Source organism: Opisthorchis viverrini (assembly GCF_000715545.1).
Source record: "Opisthorchis viverrini unplaced genomic scaffold opera_v5_81, whole genome shotgun sequence".
NCBI classification, from domain to species: Eukaryota; Metazoa; Platyhelminthes; class Trematoda; order Opisthorchiida; family Opisthorchiidae; genus Opisthorchis; species Opisthorchis viverrini.
The window spans coordinates 1200668-1222485 of NW_008751736.1; the positions used below are offsets into that span (position 1 = coordinate 1200668).

General features: G+C 43.0%; 2 protein-coding genes across 2 annotated transcripts in view; one reads left to right on the forward strand and one right to left on the reverse strand.

Moving 5' to 3' along the window:
- The window catches only part of T265_13573 (hypothetical protein), a gene marked incomplete at both ends in the record, with an annotated part of 53364 nt that overhangs the window by 14369 nt on the left and 17177 nt on the right, over positions 1-21818 (forward strand). Inside the window, 4 exons of the mRNA XM_009169532.1 lie at positions 720-887; positions 4402-4573; positions 6110-6265; positions 10564-10614. Of these exons, the coding sequence (XP_009167796.1) occupies positions 720-887; positions 4402-4573; positions 6110-6265; positions 10564-10614 (547 nt within the window). The remainder of the gene's footprint in view (positions 1-719; positions 888-4401; positions 4574-6109; positions 6266-10563; positions 10615-21818) is intronic.
- On the reverse strand, positions 9860-14021 carry T265_04711 (hypothetical protein; the record flags this gene model as incomplete). Its single annotated transcript, XM_009169515.1, has 3 exons — positions 9860-9983; positions 12223-12284; positions 13998-14021. 3 exons carry the CDS (start codon positions 14019-14021, stop codon positions 9860-9862), a joined length of 210 nt encoding a protein of 69 aa, XP_009167779.1.

Here is a 21818-nt window from a genome sequence, read left to right on the forward strand (position 1 = left end):
CAATATGTATTGCTACCACAGTTTCTGATATCAGAAAAACATTGCTGCACGTTCCAGGATAATTAACTGATCTGTTGGTTTTTAACAAAGATACTTAAAAAATGTGTCCTTTCATTGTACGGAAGATCCGAATAGTGTAAAAACTCTTATCTTGATTTCATGCAGTGTCCTTCATCCTTCAGTCACCGGACCTACACTTCGTAGTCACAGTGTTGAACGGCACCTTGAACAATGTCTTCTAAATGAAATTTTCACTCACTGAGTGAATTTTATTCTCCCTCTGAGCTACCTTCAGATCGTTCGAAGTGTGATGGAATTTGAAAATCACAAGGGAAGGTTTGCCCTATTAATGTAGCCAATCGATACAGAAAAGCTGAGGAGCGCCGTATGGCTGGATTCGTCCTTATTGGGAGATGCGCACTGTTGATGATTCTGAATAAGGATAAAATATCTTTGAGGTTCACCCAGCTTTTCACTTGGTTCACTCATGGGTCATAATCTCCATCAACGTTTTCAAGTCTGCTCACACTACCAACAACCTCCAGTTACTGTTTTCTTTGCATCTTGATTTGGGTCCGCTTTAATTGCTTGACTTTTGAGCTCAGGCTCAAGGACAATGCGATTTTGAGACAAGTAAACATCGCCACTTAAATCATCTCTGTTACTGCTGCATCAGACAGCCACCTGATCAAATTTTAATCATTCATCTGTTCCGTTAGGTCCGTATCCATCCGAATGGTCGACTGCTGCATTATTCCTATCCGCAAGGCCATACATCCTACTGGTACCATCGACTCCGGGTAGACATTCGTTTTGCATCGTGTGGAGATGTACTCACGATTGGATTCATTCCGGAGGAAACGACGCAGCAACTGCTCCAACCGGAGGTGAGTTTTTCCTTGTCTAGCCAGACATTAAATAACGATCAGGCAGCGAAGTGTTCAAACTCAATACACATACTGTATCTAATATCATCACACAACTACGAAACACTGACAGGAGCGCCACGGTTAGTTGGATTACATAATTAATTTATAGGGAAAGTGCACCTAAACTTCTGAGTAGTAGATATGCACGATAAAGTTTGGCGAGGGGACTAAGGTGGATTTTGAGAGCTTACACGGATGGTATGTTCTACCGTGAGTATGGAACAGACATGCAATTAGTATCAAGTGGCGACAAAAACACACTGGTCCTCAATGTGATGTGCACGTTTATGCTCCTCCATGGTCCACTGAGTGGTGCTGCACGTTTTCCGTTTGAGATTCACAGAGTCTTATGTCAGGTTGTCGAATGGATGGAGCTCAGACTAACACAGGCTTTTGATCTTGCAATCTGAAGGTTGGAACCGTGGTAATGTATTCTGTACCGTTCGCACCACCCTGGTAGTTTCATGTATACATGTGGTCAGGCAACGGCTTAGGCTGAGGTACTGCTTTTTTAGGTTTTGGCACCCTGACACTAAGCCCACCCACAGCAATGGACCATATGAATGCCAGCAATATCACGCTACCAGATACGATTCGGTCTGTCCTGGGTCAGCCAACTGAAAGCCACTCATCTTGAGCGTAGCACCCGCCAATCTTTAGATCAAAAGTTGGATACTTTATACTAAACGTTTGATAACCCTTCATTGTGGCAGATTTTGTATGAAATTACCATCGTAAAACATTCTAAATGGCTAATGTCTAGGGTCAGAAGCAACTAAAATCGATTTAAGCACTTTTTTCAATATGGAAGCAATTCAGGAAAACAGGGAGTTGAAGGCTAGAACGTTTTGTCACGGTGTTCCGAGACATGGGATTTTGAAGTGTAAACTGAAGGTTGCAGCCTAAATTAGGTGACTATCAAACGAGAACATAATTTTTCTTGTAGCATGCTATTCATTCACATTGATTTACATGAAGAACATTATAGCAGAAGGGGGCATCAAAATACGATAAATTCAAAGCCCTACTGGCTGGAATGATTTTGAAAAATGTACCCAGTTCCCATCATTGTGGAAGCATAAATCACACTGAATATTTGCCCACAAGTAGTATGGTTTTGTGACCCGGCCAGGATCAGCGACTGCCCTCACTGTACCCACTGTTCCGAGGAAGGATAGTAGTGAACAACTGCCGTTCTTAATTTCCGCCGAGCTCCTACGGATTCAGGTGGATGCATCTACGTTACGTTAAATTCATGAATATGGTTGGTACTCCAGATCGTTATGCACCGAGTAAGCAAGCTTCCATTCAAACATAGGTAGTGGACTAATAGCCAGAACCTAGCCGGTTTCCCGGAGATCTTGACCGAAGTCGTGATCAGCTAATTTTGACCTCAGCTCGCAAAATCTTCACCAACAACAGTAAGAATTTCAATATCGAGACTTTGGGAATCAAATATTTTGATGAATATGATCGGTCAATGATTTCCGAATAGCTACTGGTGACCACCCTAGCTTCATACCAGAATTACCAATATAGTGGCTAATTCAACATTTTTTGTAGCCATTGTGAACAAAATTATCATCAAACTAAGGCTGTGTGCAGCAAACTTTACCTCAAAACAAGTGAAAACGAAGTGACGGAACCTTCGGTTTGCTTGTACTGTGGAGGTTAGACCGTAGAGTTGTCTAATACTAAACTGCAAACAGAACTGTACTACGATACACCTAGTAACGTTGTATGCTTCGTTTGCATTCTCACAACATAGTCTGCAATAATCGTGTAAGGTCATTTACTCCAAAAGATAACCTTACATATAAGGTAAGCCAAGTTAGTGAATATTACAGTGTGACTGTCGAGGACGTTTGATGTAAGCGAGAGTGAATAGCTCTCGCAGAGATGCACTAACTGCGCCACTCCCAGAATATCCAGCAAAGGAGGAAAAGAAGCTAACCAGGTATGACAATAATTTTCGCTGAAAAGCAATGGTATCTAGTGATTGTATTCCGTATGACATCTTGATCTGCATAGGCCTACTAGATACACACAAGACACAGCTTGTTGATACCCAGAATCTAATCTTGAATGGAAAAAATCCTATCCTCCAGATGGAGCACTTTTGGCTCAACTTTTGACAATCAATTCCACGACTCATGTACCAAAGACCTTCAACGTATTCTAGTTATCCAGAGGTCTCCACTTTGGGTTAAATTGTACCGATTGAGCTCTTCATCAGATAGTCACTTAATCGACCGAAGCCCTCTTTTCTGAGTTCCTTGACCGGGATTATCTCAGTCGAGTAGTGAAAAAGCTCTGCAGAAGGCAATGATGGTTATGGTCCAGTAGCTTAAGCTGTGTTTAGGTGGTCAAGGCGCTCGCTGCCTTACTGACCAGAAAGTTCGTAGTTCTATCTCAACCTCTGCATCTGGACTGCTCTTGTCTTGGCTTGGGAAACTTAGTGGTATCTCGGCCCTCGTGCTCCCTTGTCTGACGTGGTAGTCTTCGGGTACCGAAAGGGTGTTACAGCTGTACCGTTTCTGATAAAAGTGTACTCTCCTCGTTTATCTGGGAAGCCGCTCTTTCTATGTTTTTATTTGTCAACGGTTAATAGCTGAATTCATTGACTTATTGATCGGTTGAATTGCCAGCGTATGTCTAGACAGGAGCCTCGTGAGAGCTGCAGTGTGAATATCGCAGTGGAAGTCTAAATGAACACTCCAAAGCAATGTCCACTAAGAATCGGCGTCAGCTTTATACTGAATTTATTACTGGCAAAGTGACTCATACCTCCTTCGAACGTGTCCCCTACAGCCGTGCAATCAACCTGACCTGAATCTAAGTTCTCTACTCAAACTTCAGTCAGTGAATGAAAACCATTCGCATGCACCAAAGGGGTGACGCAGACACCAGAGATTAAGTCAGATAAGGTTAAATAAGGTTATATGGTTACATTAGATTGGCTGCTACGTTCAAACAATCGTCCCTTTTAAAATGTAGACTTATCCATAGATATAGCAGTCCCATTCTCCCTTCGTCGGTGAATCGCATTTTTCCAACCGGACTGTGCTAACAAGCACATTGTTACTGTCGTTCTCGTAAAAAAGACTACCCTTAACAGGTCGGAACACATGTCGTAGATTCTCAACCAGGTTGTCTTGTAGCAAAATCTGGTCCTGTCATCGAAACAACTTAGAATTGCTGCAAACTGCTCTCTGGCAGATAAAAAGTGTTTCATCTCGTTATTGTGCTTCTGGTAGCAGGAAAGAATATGGGTTGTTTATCTACCGTTGGCGTGTGAACTACCTTTGTGTAGAGGAGAGACACCTCTGGTTTCGGTTGAATCGATGAGTTACATTGTGGACTATCACTTGTAGGGATTTCTGTTTCAGTAAAGAAGAAAACTTTGATGCTCCTGGAAGCATCTACATGTGGACATATTATCCCCAGTCTCGTCTCAATTATGCTGTTTCAGGAACTCCAGCTTACGTGTCACGAAGTATATCCGAAGATATTTGACTCCAAACATCGAATCATTTCCCTTTCATGGCGCACCGAAACCGGATCGACTGACCTGATCACGTCGGTTCTGGATGTACAAATGTCGGCATATATGCGTTTCGAAGGGAATTTTGGCCTGGTCGATAGTAAGTTTATTGGTCTACTCTGTCTAGCTCTGAAGATGTACCTGACTTGACAGATATTTAGGTTCATTTTGAACGATGATGTGCTCAGTATCTACGCTGTCCGTGTTCTATCCCAAACTTTACCGGATGAGGTATTTTACTTGCATGGTACTTCGCCTCCATGCAAACTGAATGATTCGTGTAGTTTATTGCCGCTCAAGCTCAGTTTCGTGAGTAACATGCTTGCGTTAGAAACTGAAGCCGAGTTTGTAGTGTTTTTTTTAAATCCACTCCTGTTTTTTCTCAATTTGGTTTTCAGGCTTTGAGGCTTGCAAGATTAGAACATAAAAGTGTGTTCGTTATCCCACTATTACAGCCGTCCTGGTTACCGTGTGATGAAACTGCGCAGTCAGATTTATTAGTTTTTTTTTCGAAATTTGCAACTTGCCATTTATTGCAAGGGTTTAGGGAAATGTCTGATAAGCATTTCTGAAATGCTGCTCTTGTAATTTCGCCTGAAATGAGGTCACAAACCAATAAATGTCTGTCATTTTTGGGTGAGAGAAATGTTTTTGTTTTGCTTGGTTGATGACGATGACAAGGAGAAAATTTCCTCCCCGGAATACTGACATTTATTCAACGTGCACATTAGCGTAGATCGAGTAATTAACCGAACAGTCTAGAGTAGAAAAGCTGACAAGGCTTTTGGACATCTTCCGGACAAAGCTTCTTTCTAAATTTTGGTCCTAGATAACGGAACGCTGTTGGTGGTTAAACATGGCGAGGTAATGCATAAAAAATGCACTCGTTCCGCGGGATCCAGTGACAAACTACGGAGTGAAGCTGATGTTGGCAATAAGTCTTTGGCGTTTAGGTGGACGTCGAATTTAGTAAGACCGCAAAACGGAGAAACTATTGTACAGCATTTATTTTGCTGTACCCGAATGAAGGCAGCTGTATCCGTATGAGAGACAGAAGTGACAGGAATGTGATGCCAGGTTCAGGTTAAATAAAACCAGAAGATTGTTGGACATTATTGCAGTATTGAGTGTGCAGTTTGACTCCGTGGCTTGGTGATCGAAACAGGTGTTCAGGGTGCATAGCATGAAAGCGAGTTCCCACAGATTAGGTAAACTAAACAACTAAGTCAACCGGGTTCCCATCACCTCGGTTTTGATTAGAGGGCTGTTGAGCTGTTCAATGATCTCGGCAATCTAATTGCAAATGTTTGATCACCAATCAAGGAGATATCATCATTTGTACCGCAAGACGTCCCGCTTTTGGGGTAAAAGAATGTGACCAACATGCATGAAATTCAGTGAGATGAATGGAAGGTCATATTTCGTGGAGTCAGATGTGGATGAATACGATATTCAGTGATAAAAAGCGTCGAATCAGAGCGCGGTTGGATGGCCAAACTCACCAGCAACATACTAAAACCAGCATGTTTTTTACGACCCGCTAAAAACTGAAATCACTTTAAATGTACAGGTGTGTGAACAGACAAGCTTCACAAAACCCCATTGATGGTCACCATCCACTTTCTTTTCGTTACAGAAATTCAGCGATGCGAAGCTGGGTCGGGATTTTGGTGTGGAAACGACACGGCAGTTTGCATCTACGGTCAAATGCGCTGTGATCAAGCGGATGGATGCTTTGATGGGGGTAGTGACGAAGTTGGTTGTCCACCGCCAAGGAACTACACAGCACCTCGTAAGTCCCACGTGGCTGGTTGGCCAACAACAGGTTGCTTTAGGGTACACGTAAATGCATCAATAGAAAGACTTAATTTAGAAAGTCATCAACGTACGAGGGTCAACTTTCATTCACAAAACATCAATTTCCCTACGACGATGAACCGTATTCATCACAGTCGGAATACGACAGCCATAATGTTTCGGCATGCGATTTCATAATGAACAAACGATGTTAGCGCTAAATTCTTCCCGAAAAAGGGCCAATCCAGCTTGTTTTATGGTTTTGTTAGCATAGGATGACCAAACAAGACATCACCATAATGGATGGCACTTAGAAAAGCAACAAGTTCATAGTCTTCCGCAAAGTCATCTGCAGCCTACCGCCAAGCGCTCAAATGCAGTTCGCTGCAGTTTGAACGCTATTCCACAATATTGGCTGTTTCGAGCGTTTTAGCCACTGTTCGCCAAGACACACTCCAGCTTGGCAAGCCCTCGGACGAAAAACCTCCAAATCTGGGGACAGTATTGGTCCCTGCTCAAATTTTAGCTTCTCTCCGGTACGAACGCAACTGACAACGAATACGGTTATGGCTTCATGTTACGATGATCTGTTCAGATCTTGCTCGCTGCTCTACCCATCCACCTTGAAGAACTTGTGCTTTATAGTGTATACCAAGGTGTTCAACAACCTTTTCGTTATTAGAAATACACTGTCTCCCGGTCAATTTTTTGATTTCAAAGCAGTTTATTAGGAATGTCTGTCATGAGATCGTGTCACCACCAGTCGAATGGTACAAGCTACATACGCTGGATGGCTTATACCCTCAAATCAACTCTTGAACTACTCGGATAAACTCCGGTTAAACTCCTCAGTGGATGAAACCCCTCGATCTAACTATAAACGGCTTGTGACTGGCATAAAAGCCACGTGTTTCTTCAGTAGACTGCGGTGGTGAGCAGTGAGTGCTATATTGATCAGACACAAAAACAAAAACAAGAGTTGTCCGGACGCAATACACTACTCATAAAGTTGCTGAAAACCCTTCGACAGCCCACGATTGGTTTCGCCCTGCGTTGGGCTCATCGGATAGGCACAGTGCCCCAGTTTCTGTCAACCTTATGTCCTACATGGAGCCCGACTGGACAGATTTTGAAAAGTAGTCTCATTTCCACACGAATTTAGTGTCGATAGGAGACTCAACTGACTCCAGCTGAATCTTTCCTTTGCGATCGTCCGCTTCTGTTTTACTAAGCTGTCTAATGTTTCACTTGGCACGACATTCGAGATACCGTAAAAGGTTGTGGTTTGGACGTTATAGGAGATGTCTTCCAATCACCTTAATTGACACAACTAACCTTTCATGGTATCACCTACTGAAAACCTGGTTTATACCGGTGTATGATACTCGTCCTCAATTTACCATATGATTCTGATGGTTATCAGCGCAAGTACCAAAACTGTGAAAACATATCTCACCTGAGACCTCAAGAATACAGTTTGAGCGATTTTTAGCTGAAAATTCAATTGAATAATTAATTTTTATGGATTATTACAATCTAACGGACGGTCCATTTTGATATTTTCAATGCTGTTTTTACCTGTAGTTTTTTTCGGAAACACCTCGTTACCTGAATTGGTCCTAGTGTGAAGAGATTCGGTAGTTTTCAAATTTTGATAACCGATAAACCGATAAACGCTGTGTAGCTGTTTCATCCTTATTGAGCCACGTGTCTCACAAAACCTCAGTGGGAAGTTTCAAACCAGCACTCTTCTGGCTATCAGTTTGAACATTTATTCGTTTAGCCTCGAGCAACTGAACAATTGTGTGGCCATATCTTACTCGAATAAGACATGGACTCACTCGTCCTTTAGTTGTGAAAACTATATCAAGCGATCACTCAGTGGTTAATTCCCTGAGTGAAAAAAAATCTCAGAATAGAGTTTCACTCATCTTGTGAAATTATTCGTTCTCTGAGCTACTTGTTCATTCGTCGTGATGTGGGGAGATATAGTAGTTTTCATTTAAGTCACCTGATCTACCAGATGTAATTTTTCCTCACAGATTGGTGGTGACGAACAAACCTAGGATGCAACCAACCGAATTAGATGCCTCACTTTATGGAACAACTCTCCGTTGTTAAACTCCACCATCGACTAGTGTCTGGGCAACATGGATGGGCGTTAGCCTTGTATTACATTTTGACGGTAAACGCAGCATTTTTCGGATGATCCCAATAAAGAAAGCGGGCAATGAGTACTTGAGTTTTATCGGGTTTTCCAGACAGGAATCTCGTGACTTCCGGTGACTCAGCCATCCAGGTGGACCCTACCCGGATCCTTTGATTTGTATTGTGTATCTCTTGCACTTGTCGCTCACAGCCAGAGTAACACTATACTTTAAGTTAACTTCAATGAATCTTGAGTGTTGTCCACAGAAGTCTCTTCAATTTGCAAACTCATCTGACGTCTCATAACAACCGAAGCTACCGTGGTCCCTCATTCCACTGCAACGTAAGAAATGACTGTTCGCCTAAAAACTAGAATTCAGGTCCACTATGACTACCTAGTCACAGAACTCAGACTGCCTACTTCTATACACACAAACTATCTCAGGATAGTGACTCAGGGATCAGCTTCTCTACAACACACCCTTGTCTCTTCAAAACCGCTGTGTTCCAATCTTTTAAACGCGTGTCAAGCTTCCTTTTGGAATAGTACAGTACTCTACGGACGATATGATCTACCTCATTTGATGAGGCAAAAGATGTCTTGAACAACTAAGGTACCACGATCACCATTGCGGAGGGTGTTATCGTCACGATAAACCGTCTGCATAGCTCCGCTTGCCCATTGATGTTCTTTCAAGGATGACGCCTGTTTTTTGTGTCGAAATAGCGCTAAGCTACTTTCTCACGCGTACATGACCTGGCACTGATTTATCTCAGCTGTTCTTTTACACTGCCTTTCATTCCACTGGTATGAACGCTGTGCACGACGGTCAATCAGAAATGAAAACCGACAACTTCATGTAGTCTCTGAAGTCAAGGTATTGCAACCCGTCCACTTGCACGTGTGAGTGCGTGCGCCCACATACACATACAAATTGCATTTAAAACATGTGTTTTAGGTCAAACTGTCCAGGTGCATTGTTTTGGCATTTGCGCCTTCGATTTCCACGTACAAGTTTGACAGCTTACCCAGCATAGGCTAGTTCAGTGCGGATACGGAAAATTCAACTATAGCATGGAGTTTTGGTAGAGTCAGTCATTCCTGAAAGTTTCGAAAGTCTCCTAGCAACGACCTCTTCACAGAAGAGGGTTGCGCCGGTCCCCCAGATGTTCTGGTAAGCAGGCTGTTATATCTGCTGATTTGCCAATCTGTTGTATCTGCTGCTGACCAGCTCCAGTGCCTAGTGCCGGAAAAAAGACTCACATAAGAGAACAAAACAGCTATATTCCGAACAAGCGAGTGAGTGCGTGCAAGTGCAAATGTTACAACGGCCCCGGGCTTTTAAGGGGCCCAGGCGTTTAATGAACACGCATCAATAGTAATGGTGCTTCTATGAAATACCGAGCTTCTGTGACATGCCTGAACATTCATCGGCTTCTGCTAAATTGGTTGAATGATTGACGAGCTTGGATGCTTACCGGATTTCCTAGTGAGATTTTGGTGGAGTTTTAGGGTCTCAGTAGGTTTCGGGCGTTCTGGGGTTACTTTCAGGAATCTTACCTTCCTGATACAAGCTACCGGCAAAACTTAAAAATCTCGAGTATCTACAATGACCTCATACGGTCATTCTTTCAAGTTCGTGGGTTTCATGGCTTGTTTGATCACAGTTAAGTAGACTGGGGGAAAGGTCCCAGTAATCATAAAACCCAGTGTGAATCGCCTATCTCGCCCATTCTCCCGTTCAAACAAGATTATTCTTGTCTCGCATGCTGAAATTTGGGAACTGCCGCGACAACTCCATGCACTTGTGATTGTTCCTCTTAAGATAAAACATTATCCTGAGCCGGACTCGCAATCACATGAAAGCACTCGAGAAACCACCTAAACGAGAATTTTAAACAGGCTAATCATCTGCCAAGGCAAATGAGAACTTTAATGCGTCATCGTCCAAAGCTTCACAGACAACATACACACTGCGCGAGCAGAAATTCTTTACCGACTGTATAATATATCCACTCCATGACTGAAGAAAAGTTGGTTTGGTGAGGCAGGCCTTTGGTTGTTTTTTCACGCCTACCTATCAAAGTTGTATTTTTATTCAAACTGCCTTCAAGTTCCTTTCTTTTGTCTTTTTGTTTCAATAGCTCCCGCCAGGAAACCATGGGGCACGTGGACAACATATCTCCCATGGACCGGTGAGTCTGACATCCTAGTTTCCCTTTGAAATTTGTTCTTGTAAGCATTTTCAGTAGGAATTTGGACAGTTCTTACTTGCGCTTTCTGGTTACCTCGATAAATGGTGCAGGTGTGAAATCCCGGTTGTACAGAAAGATTTGAACTCATTTTGAAATGGTCCAAATTAGTTTTAGTTAGATTTACTTGTCAAAATAGGTAAAAACCCGTTTGTATCGAGCGGTCTTAGTGGATTCGGGACTTGAATATGGGCACCGCAAAAACTTTTGTCAATATCCTACTCTGATTCTGTTCGACAGGCACGCGGTGTTTTCCTCTCCTTTAGTTTAATTTTTCGACAAGGGCGAGCCAGAAAGGCGGCACATCTGTTGGAGCCAGGAAGCTAAGTTTAACTTTTGCTACGCTTTATTGATTTTTCCCCTACTGATGTGATGAGTATTAACCATAAAATGTACACCATTAAGTCGACTCCTGATGTTGTAGGAATAAGTAAAGCTGAACACTGCTGTTGTTAATATACACCAGCTATTGGATTACAAATTATCCAAGTCAGTCCAAGTGAGTCTTGGAAACAGAATAGCTGGTTGATCAACGCACTTTTAAAGGTCACAGAATTTTAAGTTATGAGCTAAATTCTAATAGCCTATGCAACTGATAGCGGACTGAACCGTATCGTTCCACCTAATAACCTGCAGGTTGTGTGCTATGTCTGTAACATGAGAGATTTTGGTGAAATTTGGAGCGATTGCTCTTGAAATAGACTTCTTTCGGTCACGTGACACTTCCATTGAGTGCTATGTGACCAAATATAGTGTGCTTTACTATCGAGCACCAAACATTGATCGTACGACAAGTGGAGAGCCAGCCCAGCTTCCCTATCGCTTGGGACAAATCTAGTTGAGGTGACATGGTGTCATCTTCGGCCATTTGTCACGGATAAGTTACGTACCGGGTGCCCCTAAACTGGTCATGAAACAAGGTGAGCTAACGTTGCTATCTCAACTCATTATGGTCCCAATGTTCTCACCGGCCATTCGGGTTCAACTGTATCTTTGAGGGTTGCAACTGATATAACAGAGGCTGGTCGAAATTTCGAGTAGTTTTGACGACATTTCCCTCTTTGCAGCTCCTATATTTCCGGGGATATGCCACAACCGACAAAAAGTGGCTGTATCAAAATAAAAGCTGATTCCGCATCATTCGTTTGTGCTCAATTTTCTCCTCGTGACTATATAAGGGCCGTTTCCGTTGATAGTATCCAATAGAAAGCTCGGGGTTTTCGGAGCAAAAGTGAATTCCCCATCGTCACCATCACGGTTTTAAACTACTGGTTTCAAGCTACGGCTTTCCCTTAGTTTTGTCCTGCTGGTTTTCCATTAGTTTACTTCGCCGTCTTATCCGAATAGATTTGAAAGTATCTTCTTTTTAGTGAATGTACACTCATTTGCAAACTAATTTGGTTCTTTCGAGAGGCTCACCTGGAACCCAGATGAATCTCTCGTTTATGATGTTCTCAGGCAACTGAATGTGCTGCACCAGGCCGCCTCATGTTTCAGTCGCTACGATATTCGAGTAATACGCTCTGTTTGCCCAATGAAGTAGTTACCAACCTAATCACCTCGCCCCAAGAAGGGCGAAACCGGTCGTGGGCTGTCGATGGATTTTCAGCAACCTTATGAGTAGTACATTACAAAGATATCTTCTTTTTAGTTTATGCGTCAAAATATCTATCCAGCTTACTAACACCAGCCGTCAACCTATTTCCCCAAGCATGGTGAAGAAATACGGAAACTTCCTCTCCGGTTGAACAGTAACTTTTCTATCCGCTTGCTGCTGCATCCCGGCATGAGCTTGACTTAGGATGAAACTTGCTTTCCTATTTACCACAATCCCCGGGGTAGAATAAACCAGCTCAATTCGCACAGTTTCTAGAAGCCATGGAAGGCGTATGCGTTCGAGTCACTTTTGGATCGTTCTCCAGCATGACGAAGGGTCTTCTTCGGAGAGTCGAGCTGCATGGTGGCAAAAACGCTAAGATCGCAGTACTTGCATTATTTTACTGCATTTTGGAATATCTACAATAATGGTTAGCAGGAATACCATTCGGGGGTGTACTTCACTGCCGCTTAACCGAATATTTTCGGTGAGCTCACACTTAACTCTTTTCGCCTTTGAAGTCTTCTTAGAATAATCCACTGCTTTTGCTGCTTTACTCGGCTTAACCGCATCACAATTTCAGTTGAAAGGAATGAGGCTATCTTTGACGAATGATCTTACTGATCCCCGCTATCAAACTTTGCTTCAAAGTTCAAGAGCTAAAAGCTTTGTGAGACATTCTTTACTGTTCTGCCTTTGCTAGAGGTTTAGTAGGGTAACTTCTCAGAAGATTAATAGAATTTCATCCTATCTGTATAAATCCAATCAAATGATCTAACAGCAGCCTACAACTGATTGACTGGTACTTGCTGAAGGAAAGAGCCGTTTCTGTCACAGTCTGAGGCATCGGATCTGTTCGTAGCACAAATTAATGCATTCTCGCGGTTTTTTACAAGCAGACTTAAAAATAAATTCCACGATGTGATGATACCGGACTCAAACAATCCAGTAAATCGTCGGTTTTGAGCACCGATGTGCTGTCGATGATCACTCTGTTGACATGGTCCGAACTTTCTGTGGGCCGGGTTTCCTGAGCAGACAAGCTGATCATTGCATCCTCAATAGTTGTGAAGTGAAACATGCAACTTCGCTCATCATTACACGCTCTTCTAGCTTCGTCACTTGTTTTGACCGTCCTTCCACGTTTTGGTGGCCGGAAAGGGTTGTGCAGATAATTTGTCGTCGTTTTTATTGTTTCTTCCAAGGAGTGTTTCGTTCTTGATCCCATGGGGAACTCCGCTCTTATCGCATAATTTTTTCTTGAGCAGGCCGAGGTCATTTGACCAATTAGGAAAACAGTCCAGAACCACTCATTCTACTTCCACGCTCATTAAAGTATCCTGCCGTTGTGATTGATGTCTAGGCATATATTTCACTGTCTTGACGTATCATCGATTTTATTCCCGTCCACACCACTCGCATGATTGGTCAATAACTTGTTATCAGTGATAAAACTCTGCAGGAAGCGCTTGTCTCGGGTTGAGACTTATATTCTCCCACACTAGTGAGCGAGAATTACCCGATTTTGTTGAGTTTAGGATGTTGTATGGGACACGTCGTCCACACACACCCTTAGCTGGAAATACACTTCCATCTCCGGGCCATCAGCACATTTGGCCCATAGTTCCGTGGATGCTCTCTTGTCCTAGTGAATGCGCAGTGAAAGCTGGCAGTCAGGAATACAGAAGAAGAATTTGGAGCTTATGAAAACGCACCTATCTTTACCTACCTGTGGTTCGTCTTGTTGCTCCATCCAATTCCTGTTCACCTGATACTTAGTGAGTAAACTTCATGGGAAAGTCGATTCTCCGGCATTTCCGCTTCATGGGGGACGTCTTAGCTTTTGGAGAGGTTCTGTCTGGTGAAGTTTGCCGTACTAAACCAAACTGGTTGTTCCAAAGACGATTCCCTGGTCCTAGGGATCCCAATCCACCAAAGGACTCCCATTATTACTGCGGATCACCCAAATATTTGGTTTCCTAGCTATCAAGTCCTGCTTTTAGCGTAGTAACAAATCGTGGCTACCAGATAACACTTGCCTGGTTGGAGACACTACAAGGTATGGCTGCCAACCGGTGTCAGTGGCGTTCTTGTTGTCAGTTTCCGTCCAGATTGTTTGAGTGAATGTCTGGAGGTGTAGGCACCTCGGAATGCCTGTGGTAAGCTAGCACTAAGTCCCTTCCCCGTCCACTTTGCTCTTTTCTCTAAAATAACGCTTTCAAATAAATCATAGTTGTACGGCAGTGAAACATCGGTGTTGAACACTGATGTCATGCTATCGATGAAGATGATGATGAAGATGATGATGATTGCTTAGCAGACCTGGGAGAGCAATGCGACCATAATTGTGTAATTAGTCATTGGACAGACTATGTGCTTCATAGTTGTACGTGTCATTTTTACACTCAACTTACAATTATATGATGGTTTATCCGGGCGGCGTATTGTAGGCGGGAGCTGATAAATTGGTGCATAAATCCAGCACTGTCAGTGGGCTGTCAAGTGAAGGTGGGTTGGAAAAGGAGCTACGCATTGAAGGCAATAGCTTGAATGCACGAGCGCCATTGAGTGCGCGAGTGGGCCATATCTGACAATGTATCTAGCCCTTGATGTGGCCTGTCTCAGGGTCCGCATCCAGGAAGACGGTAATGACCAGCGCAGCTGAGTTTGCGCAGCTACCTAACCCTTCCCCTTCCCAAATCATCGGTGGACGAAACTGCGGCAGCTACAACCACTGTACAACGAGTACGCGGTTATTACAGCTGGCGATGATGATGATGATCCGGGCAGCGTTTGTATGCTTGGGGCGTTTTTGCTGACGGATAACGAGCGCGTATGAAACGGAAAACCTCTTGCATCTCCTCCACCGTAATGCATAAGAACGCAACCATTTTTACGTTGTCGTCTTGGTGAGCTACTTTTCTCACATGAAGGCGAACGCTTTATTTTTTTGTAATGAAACAGTGGAGACTCTGCTCAATCTTCGGCTACCCCCAGTCCGAATTTCTTTATGAATTTTTCGGCCAGTAAAGTATAGTATGCTGGAATTTTAGGCAACACTGAGGGTAACACAGTAGGGACTGATTTTACCATAGTAGTCAAACAGCTGCTAATTTACGTTGCCTGCTTCCAAATCAGAAAAGATTCGCCGATGACTTTAGACCTTTTAATAAAGGTGAAAACGCGTGGTGTCGGTCCAGGAAACGCGTTGCCCAAATTGCTTGAAATCACTGTGCATTGACTAGTTCCGTGCGCTTGTATTGAAAGTAACCTCAGGGCGTTGTGTTTAGATACCCGCAACGCTCACGAATTCGACCCGGTTAGTTTCGCTCAGACTCTCGTTTTCCTTCTCATTTTTCCTACGTAGTATATGCAGTATACTAGCTGTAAATCCCAAACTTCAACTTCAAATGAAGAAGTTTTCAGGGATCAGTGCTGGTGGTTACGGAGCTGATGACGAATACACAAGGCAGCTTTTCGAGGATCAGGTTTTCCTCCATCCAACTGCTCCACAATCAGGAAAGAACTTAAAGTTATGGCCTTGGGATCCCACCTGCTTGAATCCAGTTAAACAATCTTCCTTGATTGGTGGTGTTTTAAATTTGGATTAATGTTGCTCTAATTCAGAAGCAAACCATCGAGTGGCACACGACACAAACTTTACGAGCAATAGAAATAAGGTTAATTACTCAGCTCGTCGTACACCAAACCGTTTTGTGCATTTGGCTAGAGAAACGCCGGAAAAACTGTCGGTTGGCCAACCGGCATTCTCCATTTCCAGAATAGAAAAACACTGAGATTGGTCGGCAAATAAACTAACATTATCTTCATTAGCACTACGGCGGGTTGTTATCTTCGTTTACATTTCAGGCTCGTTCTATCTCGGCACAGCTTTGCTGGCGACAATCCTAGGAACGGAATGGTGACTGAGGTTGCTGTTTGATTCGTTCGTGTACAAGTCAGATAGCGAATGCATAATGTTCCATTGTTTGTCCGGGAACCGGGTACGATAGCGAACAATTGGAGGCGACCAGTTATACGTATGGTTTTCCGCCTGCTATGCTAAATCTGGTTGTTTGTCACAAAACAGCAAACAATACGACCACCGGTTAAGCCGGACTTTTGATCTCACATCCTGTTGGAGCTCTGTCGTAGCACGATGGACGCACGATGCCGCATGCTAAATCCTAGTTTTGAGTCTAAAAATTGAGAGTGTATGTAAGCAGCTGTCTAAAGCACATTGTTTACAAGCTCCGCACCGTCGCCTGTATTTCGAAGCCGTGCCGTTTTGCAACCACCTAATGGTATAAGTCCAAATCTGTTTTAAATTCTCCAGATTGATTTAGTTTGGTTTGTACTTAGAAAGAATGTTGTAGTAGAACAAAGCCAACTCGTATGTAACTGAGTTATATTGATTGAACTTCCAGCATTTTTCGCAGGCCGTAAATCATGAATCAGTTTTAATAAGACAAACCAAAAAACAATGCTGAAAATATAAAGATATATTATCTTTACAGTTTGAACTGGTTTTTGTCGACGTTTCGCTGTTCCGAAAAACAGTGACATTTTCTTGGTTCCGAAAGAGCAAAGCTCTAATTAGCTGTGAATTCCTCATCGCGTGTGGAAGATATGGATGTCTCGTTTTCAACAGCGTTTGCCCATTAAAAAAAACAGATTGATCCGAAGCATGCGGCGTACTAAACCCATCAGGACGCCATGTTTGTCTTTGAAAAGGTTATGTGTTGACCAAAACGAAGCACAAAGGAGTAAGGCGCTGCCAACTTAACAATGAAGTCTAACAGATTGATTTCTGGTGCAGACACCGCTAGACAACACGATGAAGGTCTGCAAATCGAAAGCATATAGCAATCAACCAATATTAGGTGAGAGATGAGACACTTGTTCGACTAGTACTGAGCAGTTTATATTTCAGAACAAAGCTAATTGAAATGATTTATCATTATTCGACGTTTCAGGTGCCGTCAGATATTTTGCAGATATTTTTTCATAGCCAGTTGGCTACGGACCATGTGCAGAGATATTGAGGTTCTCCAGCATGTCATCTATGAAATTTTGAGAACTTCAATTGGCTGCTCTTTTCGCCATAAATTTCTTCAAAAACTACCTTATCACACAGCGAATCATCACGCAGCTGATTAAGGTACAAGAATTCAAACTTGTTACCGAGAGGAAAGAATCACCCAGCGAAACACGTTTGGTCTGAATTTTTTCCCTATCCTGTCGAGTGCATTGAAGTGCTGTCAACTCCTTTCAGTTCATTTAGTTCATTGTTTTACAAGTTTAGCAAGCAGAATACAACATTTTTTCTCGTGTCCATAGAGAAGGACAAATGAATTACTCAAGCACAAGGGGGTTTTGTGAAATTTAGGAAAGTAGATTTAGAGATATTTGTTTCATCACATACTGATGAATAGTCGCTGAAGAGTCGGGTCTTTGTAAGGGACTTCAAAGCACCAACACAACTGTGGAAACGCCTCGCTCAGGAAAAATCGATGGAAACAAGAATCACATAAATGGTAAGGTCCCGGTAAGATTTCCCACGTACAACAGAAACTGAGACACAATATATGACTTGTCGTGATTGAATCCCTCAGAGGCATAAACAGCCTATGACCAGAAACCGCAGCTTCATCGCTGTCGCCATCGATCAGAAGTGAACCAGAGGCATGGTCCTTTGATTAAGGCAGCAACTGGACATTCTCCCCACTTCTGAAATGTCAACTGTCCAACATGATTGATTATCCACGCAACGCAATTAGTCAAACCTGTTCAGACTTTCTGTCGCAATTTGGAGCAGACAACTTTCAAAGTAACAGACAAGTTGGACGGAATTCCCAACTTGGGGAGTGCAGCTTGAACGTTGAATTTGGACATGTCCAGGAGTTTGCTTTCTCTAGCCCCATTGTTGAGGTCAATAAACTTCAGATGAATTTGTTGTTTAGTCGCTTATTTTGACGAAATTTCCCCCAACTCTCTCCAGATAACGCTGTTTGATCTAAATTTGGACAGTGCACTTGCTTTTTGGTTTTTGACACAAGTTTTAACGGTCCTAATGGAATTATGGTCATGGTGACTTTTGGTTACTTATTTCCAGGGCATTCCGGTTCGCCGTCCTACCTTCTGACAGATGAAGTAACCCTCCTGTTACGATGTTAGACCCATAAATTGTTGTCGTCATGACAAAAAAATGTAATAATTTTCAAGATGTCCAACTAATGACTAACATAAATTTTTGTTCAGTTAACCTCCTAGCAATCAGTAGCTTCAATCTTCAAGAAACTGTGCCCCCAGTCCAGCAAATTTTCAGAAGGACACGTTATGCAGAAAATCATACGCCTGCTTTTGGTTTGGAATGGAAATCTGACGGAACCTAATTAGCATTTTATCTCATTCAAGCGTCCTCTCAGCCTCGATTTCATTCCGATGGGATTAAGGACGGTACAAGATATCTGTCTGACATTAGCTTCTGATTAGCTTCTCGAGCGATGCAGCCTGCCGTTGATTCCGTTTGAGCAAGCGGTAGTTTTGTGAAAAGCTCATCTAACGTAAACTTCAGTTAAGATCTGTCAGCTTGACCGCTAGGTTCCTTCTCAAAGTTAGGGGCTTTGTCACTGTCGTGAGTGATCCGTGAAAGCTTTTACTACAGTCCGCTGAAAATGAATGGCTGAAAGCTCAATAGAGTTCACTGGTTGGGGCGCGTACTCATTGTTCAGAAGGTCCCTGGTTCGAACCCAGCCCCAGATGCTCCGACTACGCCTGTCTGTGTCCTGACAGCATCTCAGCCCTCGCACTTTTTTCGGGCAGCAGCAGCTTGGAACTGGATGAATGTCACAGCTGGACGATGACCGCTGTTCTATGTATGGTTTGGCTTTCCAAGGAATGTTCTGGTTTTGTTTTTACCCATGGAAGTATCGAACTTCCCATGATGCTGGAAAAACATGACTGCATTGGATGGAGATATAGGGTGCCTGAAAGTCCGTTTCAACTTAAGTTCCCAGTAGCGATTTGCTAACGTAAAAGTGTTTGATGTTATCTTTCATCTGAATGCTACACAAACACATTCACGCTGATAGATAAGCCAATATTGCAAATACTGTTTTACTGATGAGCTCCGAGCACTTCTCAGTTAGTTCCTAGTGCGCAGAGATCTAGATCTAGATTCTATCATTTAACTGAGAAGCACTATCCAGTCGTCTCGTCCTTATTGAGGGTCGAGAGGACTGAACTCCCTACTGGAGATTCGTGAAGTGTACAATGTTTTTTGTCCATAATAAAAGAGAAACAGCTGTTTAGTGCTTCTTGGTTTGTCAGCAGATAGTGAATTTTCCGTCAGAACTTTTGATATTTAGAGGTAATCCGCGCCCTGAAAGTAACAAAACCGATTCGACATCTCTAACATACTCTTTATTACAAGTCCTTTTTTCCCCTTTTACTCTGGTCCCTAAGTCCTTCGTCTCAGCCTTGAATGGTTTTTTAAACGGATTGGTTTTTTTTGGGTTTTTCTTGGTAAGCCGTTTTAAGCATTTTGGACGGTTTGTTTTGTTTCTACCTCAGCTTCTCTTGAAAATGCCGAGATTGGAAGTTTTAGGTGCGGTTCGGTTCACTGTCAATAGTTCGTTCAACTACATTTTCTGAAATTTGGAGGCATTTGTTTGAAAGTTGGGTTGCGTTTTCTCTTATGTATAAATGTTTCTTTCACGCCGATACAAACCCGAACTTAATAACAACGGGTTTGTTGAAAACACACTTTTTTTTACTGACTTTCGCATCCATCATAATGTTGAGACACCTTTATAGAGGAGACGTCTTGCTGATACGTTGGTGAATTTTGCAAACTGCAACGCAGTAATTGTATTTTAGAAAAAATAGGTTTACCGAGGACTTTCAAACGTAGCAAATGCTCTACGACATTTTCATGATACGGCTTGCATCCAAGTCGTTTTTGACTGTCGTACTTCGTCAAAACATTCGACATTTGAGCATAATAGGAGACCAACAGATGGTTTGCGCTGAACCAAACGTGATGCAGCACGCATGATCTTTAAACAGACCTGAGGGAGTAAGTTTGGCTGAGGATCCTGCAGAGTCCTAATACAGGCCGGCCCAAACGTGATGGCGTAACGAGGGGCACCAGCAATGGCTACTTGCTTATCACTGAGGTACCGGTGCCATCTGCCAAGTCCCTCGGATGATGGTGATACCTTGAACAGCCGCCCACCAACAAACCATTATCAGGAAGGTCAGATTCCTGAAAGTAACTCCAGAACACCCGGAACCTACTAAGACTCTGAAACTCTACGTAAACCTCAATAGGAATGCTGGCGAACATCCAGGTCAGTCAACCATTCAGTCAATCCAGCAGAAGCCGATGAGCGTTCATGCATGCCGCAGAAGCACGACCGAATCTGATCAGCTTCCAGGCATCTCATAGAAGCATGGTCGATGTTGATGGGTGTTCAGTAACGCCAATCAAACAGCCTGGATCCATGTTAGAAAGTGCCCTTTGAATAACGCGGGGCCGTTGTAAATTTTGCTCTCACACGCACTCACTCGCCTGTTTGAACTATATCTCTGTGAGTCTTTTTTCCGGCACTAGGCGATGGAGCGGGGTCAACAGCAGATACAACAGAATCAGCAGGTATAACAACCACCAAGGTGTTTTTGTTGGCCCTGGCACTATTCCTACATTTGACCATGTTGTCATTCGGATGAAAATGTTGGACAGGTATTCACTAGAAAACCACTTCTTTTTTCAGTTGGTTGCGTGATGACACTACACCAACTGGAACAATGCATTTATAATGAACGGTTCAAAGAACCGCCAGTGGCTAACGTCATACTCAGTGTACACTGGGCAGTGAGTGAGCAATTTTCAATTGATCGACACAATATGTATGGGCTTGAATGGTTAATTGCACTTTACTTAGCTTGTTAGTACGACGTCTACGTTTGAAGGGCACAGAACTAATTATTTCACACTTGACAATATGTGGACCGAGCTTTTTGTGCATCGGTACTAGTTTCGATTCAATTCAGTCTATGATTCACAAACTCGCCGGCGAAGAACATTGCTTAGCTCTCAGTTGGTTCTCAGAAGATGGCTTCGCAGTTGGAGCTTGACACTTAAGTCAAATGCATTAGCGAATACTGTGATAGTTTAAGAGACCAAAAGATTAGTCAGTGGGTCTCACACACCAGGGAAGACATAAGTCCTTTCTCGGGCTTGTTCCAAGCGAACAAACCTGACAGAGCACCCATTTTAAGTCACGGTAGTGTTACTCTGCCTGTTTACTTAACAGACCTTGCTGATCCTTGAGGCTGTGTTAGAAATGGTCTTTTGTATTTATCCACGAAACCATATGGCCCGCTTTTCCCTCACAAAGTTCTTTAAACTAGTGTAGAACTGACACTGTTAGTTTTACGCCGGCGCTATTCTCATGGTTTCAAATAAGTCTTGGGTAGTTGAACAGGCTTATCGTCAAGTTGAAACATTACAGGCTTTTAAAATGTTCCGGAACGTGGAAATTTT